This window comes from Corvus moneduloides, chromosome 29, assembly GCF_009650955.1.
Source record: "Corvus moneduloides isolate bCorMon1 chromosome 29, bCorMon1.pri, whole genome shotgun sequence".
Classification (NCBI taxonomy): Eukaryota; Metazoa; Chordata; class Aves; order Passeriformes; family Corvidae; genus Corvus; species Corvus moneduloides.
Genome location: NC_045504.1, coordinates 341,435 through 353,291, shown reverse-complemented (window position 1 = coordinate 353,291; position 11,857 = coordinate 341,435). Strand labels below are relative to the sequence as shown.

Here is an 11,857-nt window from a genome sequence, read left to right as displayed (position 1 = left end):
GCAGGGTGGCCCCTTACAGCCTGGCTCACCCAAGGGTGGGTTGCTAAGAACTGAGCCAGCCAGGCAAGGAGCCCCCAAGAGAGGGGGGATGGAATGTGGGGTAAGGACTCGGAGATTCCTCTTGGGGTTTTGGGGACCAGACATTCCCCAGGATGAGATGGACTGGGGGGGGTGCAGAACCTGAGTGAGCCCCTGAGTGAAGGTTTGCTCCTACCATAGGGATGACCCCCACACTCTGCCAAGGGGACCCCCTGTGCCCCCGGGCCGTGCCAGGCACCGGCGCGAGGCAGGAGGGGATGCTGGGGAGAAGGAGAGCTGTAAAGCCGGTGCATAATCGGCTTTACCAGGCACAGCGCTGCGGAGCCGCGATGTGAGGGACGCAGGCAGGCGGCCGGGGCGCAGGCACAGCCAGGTAGGTGCCCGGGATGCCCAGCTTGGGGGTACCCCCGCCCCAGTGCTTGGATGCCTGGGTCCCCCCATGCTGTGCAGAGCCACATCGCCCCAGATTTGGGTGCAGCAGGGCCGAGGCTCGGGAGGGCAGGGGGTGCCAGGGGGTCGAGGGCATCGCTGCCATCTCCCAGCTTCAAGTGAGCCTGTGGAGACCCAGCAGGGTGCCATCTCCCCTCCCAGGAGAGGGGTACAGGGACGTGTCAGAGGCAGGTGCTGCCAGCATGAGAGGGGACACGCTGGCCCCCTCTCTGTGCGCTGTTTGTCTCCCATTTCTGCCAGCTCAGGGATACCCATGCCACAGCGCTGGGGCAGCTACCCCACAGTGCTGCAGCCTGTCCCCTTTTGTGGGGATTCAACCCTACTCCAGGCGTGGCACTGCCAGGCCCCAAAAGTCATGAGGTTGTGCCCAAAATAGTGGATTCCAGAATGATGGGGGAAGTCAACCATGCTGCTGGGATCTCGTGCTGCTGCCTGGACGTGTTCTTGGGAGGAGATGGGTCAGGAGACACGGGAACTGCTATGGGGAACTGCCATGGGGAAATGCAACAGGGAAATAATGCCCTGGATCCCCCCCCATGTCCCCCACAGGACCCCAATTTCCTGGCACTCCTGGGCTGGGTCGTGCTGGGCAAAGGCTGAGCTGGGGACCTATGGGGGTCCCTGCACGGCCCCCAGGCGACATTGCAGAGCCCTGTAGGGACAATACAGACATTGTGGGTTTCTTACAGAGCCACTTGAGGTCTGTACACTCTCCACAGGGACCTTGCACACCCCTGTGTGGACCTTGCATAACCCTGTGGGGATCTTTCACATCCCTGTGGGGCCATGTGCAGCCAGTGGGGACCTCGCACAGCCCAGCGGGGAGCCACGGCCCACAGAGACCTCACACATCCTTATGGGGACCTTGCAAAAGAGCCTGTGAAATGGCTCCAGCCCCACTTCAGCCAAAGCACTGACTCAAGGTTGGGTTTCTCCCGTGCCTCCTGTTGTCCCGCGGAGCTGAGCCCTGCTTCGGGTCCCCCAGAGTCTGGCAGGAGGGAGATGGGATCCCAGAGCAGGGGCCATGGCCTGGCCTTGCTCACTTGTGCACTGAATGTTGGGGTCTCTTCAGAGACACCCTGGGTGGGCAGGAGCACCGGGGTTTGGGCACATGTTGAGGACCACCAGTTTTGTGGGGGGAAAGTCTAGCACAGGAAGCCTTGGAGCAATCACTGGGATGGGGTAGAGCTGGGACTGACTCCAGTGTCTGGCAGCCACCAGGGTTTATCAGCCAGGGCATGGCCGAGTGGGTGCTGGGGGCCCTGCCAGCCCCACACTGGCCCCTCCAGGCCCCTGCGTGCCCAGGGGGATTAAGGTCAGGCCACCCCGCTAATCCCAAGGGGGGGTTAAGATGTGAGCTTGTGCCCACTGCTACCCCCCAAAGCTGCACCCCAAGGTGCTGCAGGTCATAGGACCCCCACAGGGCACCCTGGGGGAGCCAGGGCAGGGCTGAGGGGCTGCAGCTCAGCCTCGGGGTGGGAGGAGTGTCCACAGTAGGCTCCAGCTAAGCCTCCAGCGCTGGTGGGCACTAGGCACAAGCTCCTTACAGATCTCTATGAAAGGCTCCAACCTCCTGAGCCCTGTGGGAACTGCAGGGGCACTTGGCTCTGCTCTCCAGCCCTGGCAGAGCAACTACCCCAGGCAATGGGCCTGGTGCAGGCTTGCAGCTTTTGGGGGTGCTGGTACCACACCCCAGCTGGTGCAGAGGCCGGTCCCTCTCCGGTGCCTCGGCTGTGGCTGTGCAAGCCTGAGGCCATGCAGGGTGGCTGCAGAGCAGGGAGGAAGTAGTAGCTGGGGATCCTGTTTTGGGACTCATGGCACCCTGCTGTCACACAGAGAGAAGGGGAAGGGGGCAAGTTCCACAGGAGAAGTGGGATCTGCAAGCACCAGCTAGGCCAGGCTTTCTGGCAAAGGAAATTCCAAGGGCGGAAATGCCATAAACCAAAGTTTGTGGATGCTGGGTGGGGGGGACACGCATGCAGCCTGGTGCCAGGACTGCACCCCAAGCCCCCTCCTGGAATCCCCAAGACCACATAGCACCGGGAGCCAGAGCCAGCAGCACTCATCTGGGACGGGTGAAGTGGGAGGGCTGAGACAGGGATGGGGTGCAGGGATGGGGTGTGGATATGGGGGCGCAGGGATGGGGTGCGGGGATGGGGTGCAGGGATGGGGTGTGGATATGGAAGTGCTGAGATGGGGGTGCAGGGACTTGTTTCCAAAAGCTGAGAGCAAAACCGGGGTGAAGGGCCCCATTGTAGTTGTGGGGGCACAGGAATGTGTCAGGCAAGGGGTTGGACGGAACACGTGTGGGGGCACAGGGGTGTCCCTGCACCTCGTGGGGGTGTCGGGGGCGTGTGTGGGGTGAGGGGCGGTGGTGTCCACACGTTTACCGGTGGGCGCCCGCCCTCATACGCGGGGCCGTGTCCATCTCCCGGTGCGGGGGGGCTCGGGGTCCGCAGCCCCGTGTCCGTCCGTCAGGGTCTGTCGGTGCGGGGGGGCCGCGGACGGCCGAGGTGCAGCCGTAGCCATGGCGACGTGAGCCGGATGCGGGGCCGGGGGATGCTGCTCCCGCCCGCCCGCCCGCCGCAGGTCGGTACCGCCGCACCGCGACCGGGCCCGGGGCTGCCGGGGGGCCCGGGGGGGTCTGGGGAGGCTCCGCGGGGCCGGGGGGTCGAGAGGGAAGGGGGAAATCGCCACAGTGGGGCTGGGCGTGGGGGACCCCCCAGCGCTAATGCTGCCAGACAGCAACAAAACCGCTGAGGTGCCGGCCCTGGGGAGACCCCCGGCACCCCCCGGCAGTCCCCCGGACTCCCTGCCCTCACATTCCTCCCAACCTCCCCTGTCCCCCATCTCCTGCGCACTCCTCCACTCCTCCTCCACCCCTCCACTCCCTCCTGCGCATCCTCCTCTCTCTTACCTGCACCCCCCCAGCTCTCCCCACCCTTTGTATCGAACACCCCCATGAATCGTCTCCCATTTCCTCTTGCACACACCCCCCAAATTCCTCCCCTTCATCCCCCCATGTCCTTAGTCCACCCCCCCTCCTCCCTTGCTTTCCATCTCACACACACACACCCTGCTCTGGATCTGGGGGGATCAAAGGAGCTTCCCCCAGGCTGAGCTGCCCCAGCCCCTCCTGGGATGTGACATGGGCAGGGGATTGGAGTCCAGCTGGAGAGAAGGACCGAACTCTTCTGTGCTGTGGGAAATTGAGGCACGGGGAAGGTCTGCGCAGCTGGGAGAACAGTGCCACAGCTTCACACCTGCCCTGCGCCCGTCACAGCTCAGCTTGCTGAGCACAAGGGCTGGGCCTGGCTTCATCCCGTGGCAGGTGACATGCTCTTTGTAGGGAGTGTGGGTGTTCATTGACAGCACAGTGTGCCCTGGCTTAGAGGGAATCCTCCAAGAGGAGATCCAAGCAGGAGCAAGACCCATGAAGCCACAGCTGTGGTCAACCTGAAAGCACCAGGGGAAACTAAACCACCCCAGTGTTGAGAGACCCTTGGTGGCACTCGCTCCCATACACAAATCGCATGCAGGGAGGCTGTAAATTACACCTCCCCACCATGTCACCAGACCACTGTGACCAGGGGACCCATAAAAGAGGAGAGATAGGGCTGAGAAGGGATTCTGGCTTCCCACACTGCTGGAGCAGCCTCGAGGCTGCTGTCACCTCACATCCTGTGTCAGCCCTGGCTCATGCTGGGGAACACTCTGGTGGTTTTCCTCAGCCCCACCACAGCCCCCACCAAGCCTTCAGCCTCGCCAAAGAGCCTCTGCTCTCTTTCCCATCCCTCCTCCCCCTCTGCGGCCTCGGTGGCTCTGGCCCAGGGCAGAACAATGCAGCCGGTCCAAGGCTCCGTGCGGCCCCGTCCCTCAGCCAGCCCTTGGCCAAGTGGGAAATCCGGGGCAGAGTAACCTACTTTCTGTGCTCACAAGGAGCTTCTGTCCCAGCCAAGCAAGGTGGTGAGGACAGCGCTGCCCTCCCAGGGCTCTGCGTCCCGGTGGGCTGCTGTGGGGACGGGGGAGGCAGGTAAGGAGGCCCCAACAGGGCGGGATACTCCTCAGCCTTGTCCACAGAGGGATATTGGAGTACCTCAGGTATGGCTGTGATGCTGAGGAACTCCAGGGCTTCAGCTTTGGGGGGTCTCTTGCCTACAGCCTCCCCAGATTAGCCTGGGGTGAAGGATGGAATCTCCAGCGAGGCGGGTTCCTGGAACAGCTGCGGGAGCTTTGTGGGGCCGATGCTCGGCCCTGGGGGACTGTTTGTGGGGATGATAGCCCCATGGGGCTGTTTGTGGGGAGCAATGCTCAGCCCTGGGGGCTGGTTTTCTGGGCGATGCTTGTCCCCATGGGGCTGGTTTCGGGGCTGATGCTCAGGCCCGCTGTTGGTCCACACAATCCACAGAAAAAATGCCGTTGCTTTCCTCACCCCAAAGATTTCCCCAGCAAGCAAACCCAGGCATCTGAGCACACCTTTCTCCCCCACGTCACCCCCTGGGCACCCAGCCGGAGGAGCAGAGCTCCCTGGTTCCCATCCCAGCTGCCTCCGCCAGGCTTCGCTGCTGTCCCTGCGGGGGTGCGAGGCAGGGGAGGCGGGCGCAGGCACCCACTGCCCCAACCTGCCGAGGCTCGTCCTCTTCCAGCAGGACTTTCAGGTTCCCGCAGTCCCGGCGGAGCCACGCAGGGTTGGGCTGGGCCGGGCTGCAGCGAGCCCAGCAGGAGCCGGGCTGGCAGCACGGCCACGCTGCAGCCGGGTGCAGGGCATGGGCCCACGGGGGGCTCGTGGCCACAGCCCCCAGGGCCCCGGCGCCTGCCGGGTGCCCGTGCTCCAGGGCTGGAGGTGAGCGGCTCTGTCCTCGCCCGCCAGAGAGGTAATGCCGCTCGCTGGGGACGCGGTGGCCATCAGAAGGGGTCCTGGGCACCGCGAGGTTCTCGAGACGTGGCTCTTTCCCCAGTGCTTCTGGCATGAGCTGCAGAAAGAGCTGCAAGAAGGGGGTTCCCGTGTGTGTTCCCCCATTTTGTGGACACTCTGGTAACTGATGGAGCCAGACAGAGAAATCCCTGATGGGGATGGGCTCTGGGGGCAAAGGCAGGAGCATCTGGTCACCTCTGTGCCAGGGTCCCTGGTGCAGGAGCCCCAGAGGGTGAGGGGACATCTCTGACTGTGCCACAGATTTTGGTGCAGGAGGCCCGCAGGACTTCTCTGACTGTGCCGGTGGAGCAGTGGGAACTTCGTGCCCGTACTGGGGGGCCACGTGCGCTGAGGCCCCCCCATCCCCCGCCTCTGCGCCGGGTGCTGCTTCCCCTCTCTTGTTTCCGCCGGGTGAAGTGACACGGCAGCCCAGCAGCGTGTGCCCTCACCCTCGCCCTCCCCGCAGGGATGGTTGTGGGACCCTCCTGGGGCGCATCCCTGCCGCCCCCCGCCATGCCCGCCGCCCTTCGCCTGCTCTGCGGGGTGGTGGTGCCGGCTGCCGTGCTCTGTGCAGAGCCCCTGCCCCGCGTCACCTTCCCCAGCGGTGAGTATGGCACCGGGAGCAGGAGGACTGGGAAGAGCTGGGACAGCTGGGGAGGGGGACACACAACATCTGCCTGGGAGAGTGTCCATCCCCAGGGTTGAGCATCCAGCATCAGGAACCTTGGGGTGCCCCCATCACAGCCCCTCCGCCCCATCACTGACCCTCATGTGGGGCTGGAGACAGTGCCAGTGGCCGCAGGTGATGCAGTGGGGGATGAGAGTAGATGAGGCTGCTTGGCACCCCAGCACCCGGTGTGCCAGACCCAACAGCCATTTTGTCACCCACCTGGCACCCAGAGTCTGCTCAGGGTCACCCTGGGGGGATGAAAAGCTGTCTCTGGAAGGGACAAGGCATGGCATGTCCAGCTGAAAGGCAGGTGGCGAAGCAGGAGCTTGGTGGGGGCTGTGCTGTGGCAGTCGGGCTGCAAGAGGGTCTGTGCCCTATGGTAGGGTCGTGCCGTTCCAGCCGTGACTGCACTGTCACTTCCCCTTCCCCATGTAGCCATGCCGAGAATTGCAAAAAATCCCCCACTTTCGGTGCCTGGTGGGGATGAACGAGAAGCTGAAGTCCCTGGTGGCCCCCCCCAGTCTGGCACCTCGGGGGCTTGTAATCCCTCCCGGGTGTCACCCTGGGGCAGTGCATCCCCCAATCGGAGCACTGCCCTTGGCCATGGCCCCAAAGCATCACAGGCACAGCTTGGGGGAAAATGCACCCCATTTCTGGGGCTCTGCAGCTTGAGGATGTTCAGCTCTTGCAGTAGGACCTGGAGGGGACAGGGGGAGGTGGGGACCTGGAGGGGGAATGTGGTGTGGGAGCTGGAGGGGAAGAACTGCACCCCATTTCCTGTGTGAGATGTGACACAAGCCGCAATGGCAGCTGCTGCCACATCCGCCCGCGGCTGATGGTGGTGGTGTGTGTGTGTGACCCTCTTGGCCCCGTCACCCCCTCTGCTCCTGCCAGGGGACCCCCGGCGGACCCTCACCCACTTCAGCCAGGACAATGTCTCCCATTACGACGTCTTCCTCCTGGATGAGAGCAAGGAGGAGCTGTACGTGGGGGCACGCGACCGGGTGCTGGCCCTCGCTGTAGGCACCCCCGGCAGCATCCGTGCCAAAGCCTCGGTGAGCAGCCACCACTTTTGGGGAGGTGGAAGTGGGGAGGCCTCCGCTGTGTTTCAGTTTCCCTGCTGGGGCTGGGCCCAACAGCCCAGGAACATCTCCATTCTCTTTGCAGATAACATGGGGACCCACAGCTGAGAAAACCTCCGAATGTGCTTTTAAGAAGAAGAGCCAAGAGGTGAGATGGCCCTGTGGGGGCTCAGGGGTCCCACAAAGCTACTGGGGTGCTCAGCACTCAACTCTGCTCTTTTCCCCTCAGACCGAGTGCTTCAACTTCATCCGAGTCCTGGTGGCCCTGAACCAGACCCACCTCTACGTCTGCGGGACCTATGCCTTCAGCCCCGCGTGCACCTACATCGTGAGTGTCCTCCCCAGGACAGGGCACAGGGGTCTCTGTGCAGGTTGTGGTGTTGCCGTGAGGACCCACAAAATACACTCCCAGAAGTGAATTGCATCATGGGGTGTTCCCAGGAAGGGGGTGCTGGGTGTCCCCGCCAAGGGACATCTTTGTGTCCCATCTGCTAAAGGAGCCCGCGGTGATTCTCACTCAGCTGCCAGCAACTCTTCCTCTGGCAGGGAAACCCCAATTCTGGGTCCCCTCAGGTGACTCCAGGCTCTCTGTCCCTGCCTCAGTTTCCCCCGTGCTGAGCACATGGTGACTGCCAGTCCCCAACAGGAAAATGAGGGAAGGTGACAGGACCCAGGTACCCTCGGCATCCTCTGTCATCACCCCCTGTCATCATCCCTGCACCCACCTTGAAAACATGGACCACCCATGTCTGCAAGATGTTCCGCAGTCATTCCCTACAGATCTGGGGTTGTTTTCACTCCTTTCGCTGATTTTTCTCCCCTTTTCCACAGCACCTGGAAAACTTCACACTCATGTCCAGTGGCAGAGGACAACCCTTCCTGGATGGGAAGGGCCAGTGCCCCTTTGATCCGCAGCACACCTACACGGCCCTGCTGGTGGGTGAGTATGGGGCCAGTGGCCTCACGGGTGGGCACCCACCCCTGTGATGGAGTGGAGGATGAGGGTGGGGGGTCCCCACCGCAGCTCACTCCCCCCACTCTGTCCCCGAGCAGACGGTGAGCTCTACGCCGGCACCATGAACAACTTCCAGGGCAACGAGCCCATCATCTCCCGCTCACTGGGTACCCGCACCCTGCTCAAGACAGACGCCTTCCTCCGCTGGCTCTCGGGTGAGCAGAGGGAAGGTCCTGGGGAGGATCCCCCAGTGCCAGGGGTGCCTGCAGCCCCCCACGGCTCCAGCTTCTCACCCACCTGCCCTGGCTGTGCCTGTAGCCGACGCCGCCTTCGTGGCCTCCTTCAGCATCCCTGGGGACGACAAGGTCTACTTCTTCTTTGAGGAGACAGCGGACGAGTTCGACTTCTTTGAGCGGCTCCTGGTGCCGCGGGTGGCCCGTGTCTGCAAGGTGGGTGCAGGGATGGCAGCAGGGAATGAGGGTGGGCTACAGTGGGGGTACGGTGATGGGGGATGATGAGGATGTGGGACAATGATGGGAGACAATGGTTGTACTGTGATCGGCAACGATGACAGGGGACAATGACACGGGATGATGACACCATGATGGGGACAGTGACAGGGGACAAAGGGAGTAACCGGATCTTGTCACCTTGGTAATGAGCACCCTCCGGCTCTGCAGAGTGATGTAGGGGGGGACAAGGTGCTGCAGAAGAAGTGGACAACTTTCCTGAAGGCGCAGCTGGTGTGCTCCCAGGCCGGCCGCTTCCCCTTCAACGTCATCCACCACGCCTTTGCCCTGCCCCGCCACGACGGCCGCGCTGACTTCTACGCCGTCTTCACCTCGCAGTGGTGAGTGCCCAGGGGTGTGGAGGCAGTCGGGGGCCTGTGCCCTGCTGCTGCCCACCTGGCTGTCCCTCCCTGCAGGCAGGCGGGCAGGGCGGGCAGCGCCGCCGTCTGCGCCTACAGTCAGGAGGATCTGGAGAAGGTCTTCGAGGGCAAGTACAAGGAGCTGAACAAGGAGAGCTCTCGCTGGACCGTCTACAGTGGCGCCGACATGACTCCCCGGCCTGGCAGCGTGAGTGCTGCTCACTCAGGGGGGCTGGACTCTCTGGGGGACAATGCTGGTCCCCAAGAGAGGGGTCTGTCTATCCCAATTTGCCCTGTGTGCTCGCACTGCAAGCAGGATGAGAAAGGAGGAGGGGCCCTCTGCACCCCACTGACGCTGGCACAGGGCAGTGCAGTGATGCAGCACATCCTCCCCTCCCCATGCCTCAGTTTCCCCACACCAGCACAGACCCCTCTCTCCCCCCACAGTGCGCCATGGGTCCCTCCTCAGACAAAGCCCTCAGCTTCATGAAGGAGCATTTCCTGATGGACGGGAAGGTGTCACCCATCCAGGGGCGGCCTCTCCTGGTGAAGTCAGACGTCACCTACACGCGCATCACAGTGGATGAGACTCGCGGCATCTCAGGGGTCACCTATCGTGTCATGTTCCTGGCCACAGGTGGGCTTTTATGGGGGTGCACGCAGGCTCACCCCTCCGACCCTTCCCTTGGCTCCAAAGCCTCAGTGATGTCCCCTGTGCCCCGCAGCGGAGGGTTTCCTACACAAGGCAGTGGAGCTGCCCAAGGGTCCCCACATCGTGGAGAGCATCCAGCTCTTTGCGATGCCAGAGCCGGTGAAGAACCTGCTGCTGGCCCCAGGGAAGGTAGGGCAGATGCGGTCACCCAGGCCACCCAACAGCCATCCAACGGAGGCTGGGGGGAGGCTCAGCCCTGCGCCTCTCCCTCCCCAGGGCATCCTCTATGTGGGCTACTCCAGAGGCGTCCTGCAGGTCCCGCTGGCCAACTGCAGCCTGCACCAGAGCTGCGCCGAGTGTGTGCTGGCACGGGACCCCTACTGCGCCTGGCATAGCTCCGAGGGCTCCTGCCAGCCTGCCCGCCTCGCCACCGAGGACACGTGAGCAGCGGGACGAGGATGGGAAGGGGGTGTGGAGGTCACCTGGATGCTGACGCCGCTCTCCTGGCCGCAGGAGTGCGTGGCTGCAGGACGTTGAGACAGGGAGCTCGGTCACCACGTGCCACCACAGGAGGAGTGCAGGCATGCCCCGAGCCTGGGGGGCACCAGAGGATCCCACCGTGCAGGGTTGAGTATGGGAGCACAGCGGGATGGGGCACATGGGGTTGGACGGGGTACATGGGGTGCACCACATCACCCTGCTCTCCATGCCCACAGAGCTCAGCCCTCAGCTGAACACCGTGGTCCACCTGCCGTGCCCCCGCAACTCTGCACTGGCCACCTACAGCTGGCAGCAGCCCAGCAGCGGCCAGGGGAACATGGTGCTGCTGCCTGACCACACGCTGGTGGTCATCATGCAGGAGGATACGGCTGGCACCTACAAGTGCCAGGCCACAGAGAACGGCTACACCTGGACCGTGGCTCACTACCAGCTCAGGGCCCCTGACGAGGCGGCCTCAGGGGATGGGCTGGATGAGGAGGAGTTGGCCGGGGGGCCATCGGGCCCTGGCACCCCCCGGTCATACTGGCCACAGTTTGTCGCGGTGACAGTGCTGCTGGCGGGGACGCTGACCGTGGCTGCCTGCCTGGCCCTCCTCGCCTACCGTGACCAGCTCAAAGCTCGGAGCAAGGTGCGGGGCTGCAGCACGGCCCACAGCCCCCCGTCCCGCCACCGGGAGAAGGTGCCCCTCAATGGGGGCAGCGCAGAGCCCCCAGCACCTGGAGCTGCCACCGAGGAGGAGGAGGAGGATGAAGGCTCCCAGGCTTGCTGCCTCCAGCTTGATGGGGACATCGATGTGGATAACAACCGACTGCATGTGCCAGCGGGGGACACGGCGTGACACTGCCAGCGGGTCAGGGAGACCCTGGGGAGGGGGGATATGGGGAAGGGTGTGAATGTGAAAGGGTTTTTGGTTTGTTTTTTTTTTATTTAATACGCCTGTTTTAACATAAGGTTCACGTTCTGGGGGAGGAGGTGGAATGGGCCCTGGGAGCAGCAGCATGGGGCAACAGGGTGGGATGGGGCAGGGGAGTGGGATGGGGAGAGAGTGGAGGGCAAAAGAAAGTCGTAGGGACAGGGAAAGGATGTGGCACAGAGGAGAAATGTGGCCGTGGGGCAAGGACGTGGGGTGGAAATGGTGAATGCTGACACTGGTATTACCCCAGAAAAAACCCCAGGTTCCATAAAAAGCTCAACATGGGACAAAGCAGTGCTCAGTGGGCTCCGTAAGCCAACCCCATGGGCACCCACCCCGCACTGCCACCCGCCCCTCAACACCGCATGATCCCGCCCCTTGGGCCCCCCGGGTGGTAGAGGCCCCCGCCTCTCCCTAGCTGTCCCCCCGACCCCATTTCCAATGTCTTTGATCTGCCTTTTTGAAGTCAAACCAGCTGTACATTTTCCTGCTCTTTGCTTTTTTATTAAAAAAGGAAAACTCAATGCCTCACATTGCTGGGTCCATGGAGCAGCCCCGGGGGGGCTTTTGGGCAATGTGCGTGGGGGCGTGCAAGGCGTGCGGGATCAACACGTGTGCGCACACGAGTGCGTGCAGGGATGCGTGTTCCTGTGCGGTGCGTGCCGGGCGTGCACGTGCAAGGAGAGCGGGAAGCGGGGGACAACTCTCTCACACTCGCCCATCGCTCCCTTCCACTGGGTGCACCCGGGCTGTTTTCCGCTCCTCGCCGTCCCCCGCCCCTCCGGCACGTGCCGGGCAGGTCCCGCACGCGG

At 63.3% G+C, this 11,857-nt stretch overlaps 1 protein-coding gene across 3 annotated transcripts; it reads left to right on the top strand.

Moving 5' to 3' along the window:
- Positions 1 to 394: 394 nt before the first annotated feature.
- SEMA4A (semaphorin 4A) lies at positions 395 to 11,576 on the top strand. 3 transcript variants are annotated; one of them, XM_032093672.1, is made up of 15 exons: positions 395 to 412; positions 5,871 to 6,008; positions 6,969 to 7,129; positions 7,242 to 7,304; positions 7,386 to 7,484; positions 7,988 to 8,096; positions 8,210 to 8,326; positions 8,430 to 8,560; positions 8,792 to 8,961; positions 9,037 to 9,187; positions 9,427 to 9,616; positions 9,705 to 9,820; positions 9,908 to 10,071; positions 10,145 to 10,257; positions 10,348 to 11,576. In XM_032093672.1, the coding sequence occupies exons 2-15, from the start codon at positions 5,873 to 5,875 to the stop codon at positions 10,968 to 10,970; spliced, it is 2,343 nt and encodes a 780-aa protein (XP_031949563.1). In that variant the 5' UTR covers positions 395 to 412; positions 5,871 to 5,872; the 3' UTR covers positions 10,971 to 11,576. The 3 variants fall into 3 exon arrangements, with proteins under 3 accessions (XP_031949563.1, XP_031949561.1, XP_031949562.1); XM_032093670.1 differs by lacking the exon at positions 395 to 412 and adding an exon at positions 4,579 to 5,363; XM_032093671.1 differs by lacking the exon at positions 395 to 412 and adding an exon at positions 5,315 to 5,332.
- Positions 11,577 to 11,857: the final 281 nt, after the last annotated feature.

What these genes read in the sequence shown, in the direction of transcription:
- SEMA4A (XM_032093670.1), top strand. Translation starts at nt 4,775, where the DNA reads ATGGGGCTGTTTGTGGGGAGCAATGCTCAGCCCTGGGGGCTGGTTTTC. An exon ending in GGGTGGCCCGTGTCTGCAAG is followed by an intron (nt 8,561 to 8,791) that starts GTGGGTGCAGGG and finishes CCGGCTCTGCAG; the next exon opens with AGTGATGTAGGGGGGGACAA. An exon ending in AGAGGATCCCACCGTGCAGG is followed by an intron (nt 10,258 to 10,347) that starts GTTGAGTATGGG and finishes CCATGCCCACAG; the next exon opens with AGCTCAGCCCTCAGCTGAAC.